The following is a 9,382-nucleotide window of genomic DNA, read 5'->3' on the forward strand; positions in this document are numbered from 1 at the left end:
TAGTTGTTTACTGGCATGCCTATTGGTTATGAAAATGATTTGATTTTGTGAGCGATATGATGTTAGATTGGGTTGATATTGTATATGATTTGATATTGATGCTGGTTAATTATGAAGAATGATTGAGAACTGGGAAAAAGTTGATTTCTTGAAAATAGATGTACCTAGATTAAAAATGTTGATTTTGACATGAATTCACATGGAACCTGATCTGATATAAAAATGGCTTTAAAATTTGAAAGGATTTTTAATATTTTGCCTTTATGGATTAATTACATTCACATATGTGTATTAGATTGAGTTGGAGTGTTTTGTACCATCATACATTCATTGTGTTCTATTTGATATAGGTGACAGAATCACACTGCAAATTCTTTCTCTGGGTTGATGACCACATTGTAAGGGTCAGAGCGGGGGAGGCTACAAGGGGATCGGGTGATGGGAAGCGGAATCATGTTGAAGAACATTTGGGAATAGATAACCTGATGGCACATGTAGAGGAAAGAATAGTAAACCTAGAGAAGCTGCTGAACAAGAAAAGTATACAAGCAGAGTTGAGGAAGAAGACTAGAGAAGCAGCTGCAAGAGAGATGGAGGCTTCATCAACAAAGTCTAACCATTAGATCAAAACCGGAACCTGAAGCACCTCTATTAGGTTGAGAAACTTAAGAATAATTTTCTTCTTTCAGAATTTTCCTGCTAGATTGTAGACACACAATTGCTTGAAGCTTTTAAAGCAAAAATTGTCGATGTGGTTTATTTGATATGGTCAACATGGTTGGAATTTGATTACGTTCTACCTATAGATACGTATATGTTTTATGGTATTTATTTTTGTGACTTTGTTATCAAAGTTCCCTACTAATTTCAGTAGCATATGAAGGCTAATATGTTGTAGTAAGTCAGCCTGAATACCAGAAAATAGCAACCTTTTTATTAGTGTAACTAATGATTAAGATTGCAGTCATGTTATAACTCAATCTTCGGCAATTCTGTAAGAGTCGGAAGGTGAAGGGCATGACAATATACACCGATGATTTGGTGACTTCCATGACAAATCATGCAGCCACCACAATAGATAATTGACAAGATCTATTTTTCTTCTTATATACTAGTGTGCAGCATAAATTTTAAGTTGTGAGGGAATGAAGAAGCTGAAAGTAAACTAGAATGTTATGTTAGGCTTTGGAAATTTGTTGAATTGCTACTTGTTAGTCAAGTTTAATTGCTTTCATTTTAGAAATTTTCCTGCATAGGTTTCCATATTCCTAATCCCTTGAACCTAAATAAATCTTAACACTTGTAGTTTATATGATCATGATGAATGGCCACTGCTTTGTTCTAATACACATAAATTGTTCAGCAAAGGAGAGCAGCTATGATGCCTGAAATAAGCTAGCCTGTCTGTTAACATAATGGATTTTAAAGGCTTCATCTCATCAGGTATTGAAGTTGTAGATCATCATATTTATACCCTTGCACATGATGTATAATACTCCAATTGAAAGATCTGACTTTTTAAAATACCATAACATCCCATTATTGCTGAATCCTTTGTTTGCTCAATTTGTTTGACTTTATTAACCCTTCATGCACTCGATTGAATTCCTATTACTCTATTAACCAAAGTAAATGAACGAGTGCTAATGGGTTGATCATTTCAGCGACGTGGCCATGGAGGTAGAGTGCAACCTGGAGTTTGTTTATGGAGTGCTAATGGCTTATTGCAGGTCTTACCAAGTTATCATGTACTGAGTTGCTCTGTTTTTTCTTCTTATAAAGTAATATTGAACGAGTATATGGCTTATTGCAGGTTTTACCGTGCACTGGGCTAGGTTCTGCCATCGTCCAACAAAGCAGTGGTGTATACAATTGGTATCCTGAAACCCAGGGCCATCATGTAAGTTTCTCTTGTGACATTGCCCGTTTATATGTCTGTTTATTTGTCGTCTTCTTTGGTCAAATCGTGTTACATAGGAAAATTTTCGTTGAATTATAGGTCGAATTGTCTCGATTGACGATTATACAGGATGAGTTCTGGTTAGGTATTAAGGTGTAACATAGTATATGATCAAAGGTCACCGAAAATTTTTTTCCCCAGCGTTTTTTACTCTAATTAACTGACTATTTAGTCTTTCTGTCATACTTGGGATTGGGCTGGGTCAACTAACCTGGAAAGACATTTTTTTTTGGTAGTTCAAGTCTATCTAAAAGTAAAGTGGGCTATCTATCAATTTGGGCCAGCTACAAAAACAATTAGTGGATAATTCAAGTGAGGATTAATGCAGCAACTGGCTTGAAACCTGTTAAGCCCAACTCTCTCCGGAATTTTAAAAGAAAACCAACTTTTTCCAGGTAACTATGTATTCCATTCATGTGTGTGTTAACCGTTAATTTGATCAATCTTTTTTTGGAATAGCATTTCTTGATTGAATATTGGCGTAAAATCTTAGTAGGTTAAGTGTTATTTGTCACATAATCCCTATAGTAGGATGGTTATAAACAGAATACCACCGGTTAACTGTTATTTCTCACATAATCCCTATAGTAGGATGGTTAGAAACAGAATAACACCATCATAAATATCCTGTACATGAGGAAGACTACACGACACATCGAATTAGATAGACTGAGGTTGTTATGCAACCATTTCTCTTAATTTTGGCTCTTTCAAACCAATGTAAAACATAGAATTGTAAATACAGGCTGAAGGAAAAAACAGTAGGAATTAACCAATGTCATAACAGTTGTAGGGATTCCATTAACAAAAAAAAAAAACATAATTAACATCAACTGGAATAGTAAACAAAGAGTTTCAACCAAGTTTCACAATACATGTAGTCGAAGTATATCTAAATTTCAATTATTTCTAGACAGGAAACATCCCTGCAAAATACTTGAGTGTAGACCTTACTGTGATCGTGTGTGGCGTTTCTGGGTATCGCCATGCTCTCCTCACCAATAGATTTCTAGTGCCATGTTCGATGTCATACTCTGTCAACACAAGCTCTCTGTACCTGTAATTGACGAGTAACTCTCTTTCCTTTGAATTGTTCACCAACAAAAGTAGGTTTTCATCCACGAATAGTATTGGATTTTCTCTGATGCTTCGACTCGAAAACCTGCAGTATTGCTCTAGTATTCTGTTTCCATTCGCGTCTTCATTCAAGTGCCAAATTGCTGCGACATAACCAAATTCGTTGTGTGTATGAGCGAGGAGTGCAACTTTTTCCTTGTGGGTTAGTAAATTGTGAATGGTATATATTGCACCTACAGGGATAGACACCTCGCTAAATGATTCATCTTCAACACTGTAACATAAAACAGACTTGGGTGTAGCATAGCTATCTCCTGTACCAGTTATCCAATACGCCTGACCATTATTAAAAACAGAGTTAGGGTCAATTTTTTCTACACCAGGGAGACAATCAACGCAGTGAAACCATGTAGAACGCCTTGAACAATATCTAGAGAAAAAAACGTAGGCATCAGCTATGTCCCTTTTGCACATATGTATGACTGTGTATGCATCTGAGTTTGGAACATGACCGAAACCATATACTGGGAAAAACGATCTACCGTGGTCCCTGTGGGGGTCGGAAATTTCTCTAGAGCATTGTGTTGTCGGATTCCATACCAAAAGTCTTGTGTCGTCTCGTTCACGAGAGAACTTGAAACATATGTTCCCGTTTGACACTCCGACAATACGAAACCACCCATGGACGCCAACTCCGAAAGGATGCTGAACATTCACCTCTTCTCCAGAAGCAGCATTCACTATATATAGTGAATCTGAACCCATTAACAGTAGTGAGTATCCAACATGAAACAAAACATGTTGATCTAACACTTTCTGCCTTCGCATGTGGTGTATGCATGTCTCTGGTTGGCGTAGCTGTCGGTACCAGAATTTATTCAAGCACATACATCTCCCTACAGCTTTGGCACTACTACGCAGGAAGATTTCTTGTAGCAGTTCATCCGGAATAATCGGCAAGGGAAGTTGGTATTTAGCCATTTTACTAGACGCGATCTTCGTAGTCTTGGTTTTCGGTTGTGTTTACTTTGTAGTTTTTGAATTGTTGAAGGCTGTTGCTCTCTTTTAAGTAATGAACCTAAATTAGTCTAACTTATTAATTGTGTGAGATGCAGCATCCAACGAGAATTGATGAGGCAGAATATTGTATTTACCGGTGTTATCGTAATCTCTTTGAACTAGGTGTTTAGTACCATTAAATTTTACTCGTCTACCCAAGTTTTTGCCTACCCTAGTAAATAAATTCAGTTGGAATTCCAACATACTCCAATAAGGTTATCTTTTATTTTTTGTTTTTCTAGCTTGAAATTAGATGTAGCCGCAAATTTTCCCTATTAAGTTTTAATTTGCTGATATACTCACTAATCTGTTTACTTGATTTCCAATTTTTTTTTGACTTATCACAACATTACAACCCCTCATCCTAAAGAAAACCATGTTACTCCCCAAATTAATCATTTTCAATACCTAATTAGGATGTTACCAGCTACCACTGGCACACCCTCATCCATGCAGCCACAGGTAAACATCATTAAAGTTTTCCCCATGATAAAAAAAAGTCGTTGTTACCATAATTTCTTACAAATAATGACCGGAATAAAAAAATACATCCGATGGTAGACTTGTGTGAGACTTGATCAAAAATAAACCCATAGATATATATACATTAACAAAATAACGAAGTCCAACACCATAATTTACATTAACAAAATCAAAGCTATTACACAGAATACTAACTGAAGATTTCCACAAAAGTAAGCATGAACATATATAGACATGGCTACCGAAACACTTCAACAAAACATTATTTCAACAATAAACCGTAAACAAATTAATCTGTCGTCTTTTGTCCTACGATGATGGTGTTATCTGGTTCACAGAAGAATCGGAAGAGTGAGATGGCGAATTTCTTCCATACCTCCTACTAGGTCCTGCGATTGCCCTCCTAATAGGTCCTCCCACTGCACCCCCCCCCTGTTGACGGCGGTTGAACCTGCAGTCATTTTGGAAAATTTATTAGACAAAAATGAATATAATAAAGTATGTAGACTTACTTTCCTAAGTAAACAAGTTATTGTTACCTTGACTCGTGAGGACGCGGTGGTGAACCTTCTTGCCTCCGATGCTGCCGGCGTAATAACCTTTCAGTCTCAAACGTAGCCACCTGTTCATCCTTGTTGAAGTGTACGTTGCATCTGTCCGCTAGCCAGTCTTTGATTTGGTCCGGCAATACGTTGGAGGCATATATCTCATCAACGGCTCTGGGCATTTCAACCGAACGAGTATGGTCCCATGCAAGCATGTGGAAGATACCCCAACCTACGTAACTGAGTTCCAGCATAAGCCGTGGAGTTGGTCGAAAGAGAGATCTTATCCTCCCCATGTCGGCTGCGTTGATCCAGTAGTTATGACCGTCTCTAGTTGGGTGGATATGGAGACAGTTGTCTTGTCTGTCAATTAAGTACAAATCAGTGGTTGTGAAGAACGAAAAGTGCCATACAATGTGCTGTGGAATCCTTACATCTTCCTATAGTCAGAGAAACAAAATTAGATGTTAAACAGATTTTGAAAAAAATTAGATAGAAAAACCGTAAAGAAAAGTGGTGTCCGCAGTGCCGGAAGTAAGCTTACATCTGTTGGGAATAGGTTTAGGACAAAGGTCTGTTCAGGGCATCTTCTCACGTTCCTTAAGGCACTGACGTAACTGGCCGGTAGCGACGACGAACCCAAATGTTGAAAAGTCAGTATTGTTAAGAATAAGAAACCATGGAAGGACAGAACAGAAACTTGAGAAGTAATCAATGTTAAAAAAGAACAAACCATGCAAGGAGAGAAGGTGATGGGTATGGAAAAAATAGTTAACTAAATGAAAAAAATAGTTATCTGCTTACCGGAATTCTGGCTCCATCTTTGTTTGCTAATGTTAGTAACTAGTCTCTGAAGTTGATAGCCGCCGTGAGTGAATTAGGAGAGGGTTTACAAATTACAATGGTGTTGTCAAATGATTTTCTATAGGAAGTCAAGTTTTACTTTTAAAGAGGGTAAAACCAGAGGTCACAGCGGTTGGAAATGAAGTTGAAGGGATATATTGAAGCCACCAATTAGGATTCGAACCTCATCACTAATCATACCTTTTCGTAAATCTAAACTAAATAATAAATACACATAATAAACTCTATTTGAATTGTATTACTCATGTTTTGGTAAAGGTAAATGTCGTTTAATAACCATTCATTGGTATACGTATCACTAGATGAATAAACATAACGAAGGTTGCACATAATAAAGTTTAAAAATATAACGTTTAGTATTGTGTTCATATTTACGTAAATTATTGAAATCCTTTTTACTAAATTGCTTGACAAAATATACGAAATCATGTATTAACATATCAGAATGTGCTGTTCCATTCATAATTTAACATAAAGAACTTCAGATAACATAAGCATATTTTTTAAGACCCACTTTTTTCAATTTCAGTAAGCGCAACACAAAACGTCAATCAAAAATTAACCGAACGTACTTAAAATAACATAACCAGAATAACTTATTGCACGCATTATAGTATTAAAAGTCTATGCAATGGACACAATTATTTTAATGCCTTAGGTATAAATAACTCAGAGCATACTGCCTAACCCCTTAACCAATCGCTCTTCTTTTTTAGATATTTCGTTGTAGTATTTCTTTGCTGCTTCAAGAACTTCTTGGGATTTCAAATTGAACGGATTCATCACCAGATCAATAGCCAGCCGTAATCTAGTGCTATCATTCACCTAGGAGAAAAAACAAATATTTCAGACGCATAGGTTAGATTAAAATTTTGAGATAATATATGAAACCATGAAACGAATTTTATTTTATAACTACCTAATATTGTAGTTACTCCTCCATTGGCACTCCCTCATCCAGGTTGTCACCCAAACTCCACAATCATTCCTTGTATATGTAAAAAAGTTTATTGAAGTCTATAACCAACTTAATTCCTAAGGGGAAAAAATCATAGAAGACGAAATGGTACTTGTGCATACGGAAAATGTATTCATCACATGTTAGCAAATTCATTGATGCATCTCAGTGATTGAGAACTCAACAATCAATAATAACTTGTAAGGTTTCTTACGAGTCATCGTTCTGCTCGCCAATTTCTGCAGGGTGTATTATAGGATACTCTGAAATTACTGGTCTGTGTGTTGTTTGGTTAGCATAGAAGGTTGAGTCATCAAGCATCTCCTCAATAAACAGTGCCTGTAATCAAAGTAAAATTTAATTCAGGTGTCAACTCTGGTGTCTGTTTAAGCATTTTAAAATCTGTTTTCCACCATTTAGAAATTTTGCAACACTACCATTAGCTTCGCACATCGACGGCGTCTGGTTCTGCTTGAGACGCATGGTTTAGAATCCAGTAATATTAGGTGTCTTTTTTCTATATCAATTACAACCAGGTACCAGTGCATGTTATCCTCATTCATTGGAACAAAAATCTATGAAAAATATACACAAATAAGTTATATTGGAATAACCGTTTTTTATTTACATTATCATATATTACGACAATTAAATTATAAAGTTACCTTGCATAACGACTCAAACTCTCCCATGTATTCCTCAGCGTAGTAGCGTTTCAAAGTCTTTGGGGAGTGAGTCCAATTAAGGGCAAATTGCTGAAATTTGATTTTTCAGAAACATGTATAAGATCAATGGAAACCAAGAGATGGAGATCCTCTTAATGGTTTTCACTCACCGAAAATGTAGTCGGTAAAAACCACAAGCAGGGAAAACCGGTGTCCTTGCGTGCATCACACATCAGCATGCTTGATGTCAGGTTTATGATCTGCTTCAGCGTTCGTTGATTGACGGCCAAAAAGAAAAAACATAAACATATATTCCCTTGTTAAAATTATTTTATATGTAACGAGTTTCATTTATGAAATTAACGAAGGCTGAAGACTGAAAAATCCATACCTCGTCCACCAATGGTTTGTTCGGCAATAGAGTATACATGACTCTCCTGTTAGCGTGCCACAAGTTTGTCTGTGAAATTATCTCTGAATTCAGTTCTTCATCCTCCATATCCGAACCAAAGACGTAGGTTACGACTGAAACTTCGTCCTTGCACAGTGCCATATCAGGTGGGGGACGGAACAGAACAGGCTTCCACTGATACAACGAAAACTAAGCCGTTATATATTAATAGTAGACCAGCACAACAAATCTGTAAAACTTACTTAACATGATATAACTCACCGCAGGTATCTTTGCGGTTTCATTCGCTAGTGGCAATTTTCTGTCAGCCGGGTTGAAGTAGCTAACATATACAGCCTTGTCTAAGCTACTCGTTATAACTGGTTCTGTAGCTGTCTTCTTTCCAGTACCATCATCGCTGAACAAACTTCGGCGAATAACATAATCATCTGGCGGTGTCTGTTCACACTTCGGAGACATTGAACAACACTTTGTAGCCATATGCGATTTTGAATCCGCGGCTTGATGAATGCTTGACATGTTGGATCTAATCTTCTTGGACGAATCCAGATTCCTCTCAAGAGTACCGGAAGGCATGCTGAATCCGCTCATGATCACAGGCATTAATGTGGGGCTGAAGTTATCGGGCGGCCCATTCCGAAGATTGATTGTTTGTGGCATAGTTCCAAACACAGGATAACACGTCTTGGTCTGGGAAGCAATCAGGTTTGAAAGTGTATTCATCATCGTCGACATTTGCGTTACCACTTCTTTTAGGGAAGGTTCTACGACTATAGTTTTACTGAAGTCGTCGCCTATCTCTTTGCTGGCTCCACCGTTAAAGTTTACATGTAGTCGCTGGTCATGCATGGTGCTTCCTCGGAGACTATGAGAAAACAAAACTTAAAAATATGAATACTTTATATTCGGAATCGTTATAAAAGGACTTCACTAGTTTGTGTAAATGTTATTTAATTCTAACCTTGATGACAGTTCTATGACTTCCTTGTCGACAAGTTTTCTTGACATTTTTCTGCTTTGTTCCTTTTTGGCTTCGTCCTCTCCCTTTATTTTTGTGTTGAGCGTCGCTTTCCTCTGCCAGCCATTGGGTGTTTTAGCTGTTTAATTTTTTTATTTAAAAAAAAACATGAAAAAATACTGCAACATGTTCAGTTAATGAGTTGCACTCCACTAGCAAGCACACTTTCTTAAAAGAATGACAAACATGGTAGGTTGCCCCTACTATTCAAAGGAGTTTTGACAATTGAGTGATATTTGGATTTTGGCCTTTAATATATCAGGCAGTTTACGTTTCCAGTTTATATTCCTAAATTTTTGAATAAAATAATTTACTAAATATCTTTTTCTTATTGGTAAAAG

At 36.8% G+C, this 9,382-nt stretch overlaps 1 protein-coding gene across 1 annotated transcript; it reads right to left on the bottom strand.

Annotated features, from left to right (window-relative positions):
* Nucleotides 1–2,869: 2,869 nt before the first annotated feature.
* On the bottom strand, nt 2,870–4,018 carry LOC130932947 (F-box/kelch-repeat protein At3g06240-like). The gene has a single exon (XM_057862420.1). It carries the CDS (start codon nt 4,016–4,018, stop codon nt 2,870–2,872), a length of 1,149 nt encoding a protein of 382 aa, XP_057718403.1.
* Between the last annotated feature and the right edge of the window lie 5,364 nt (nt 4,019–9,382).

Source organism: Arachis stenosperma, chromosome 1, assembly GCF_014773155.1.
Source record: "Arachis stenosperma cultivar V10309 chromosome 1, arast.V10309.gnm1.PFL2, whole genome shotgun sequence".
Taxonomy (NCBI): Eukaryota; Viridiplantae; Streptophyta; class Magnoliopsida; order Fabales; family Fabaceae; genus Arachis; species Arachis stenosperma.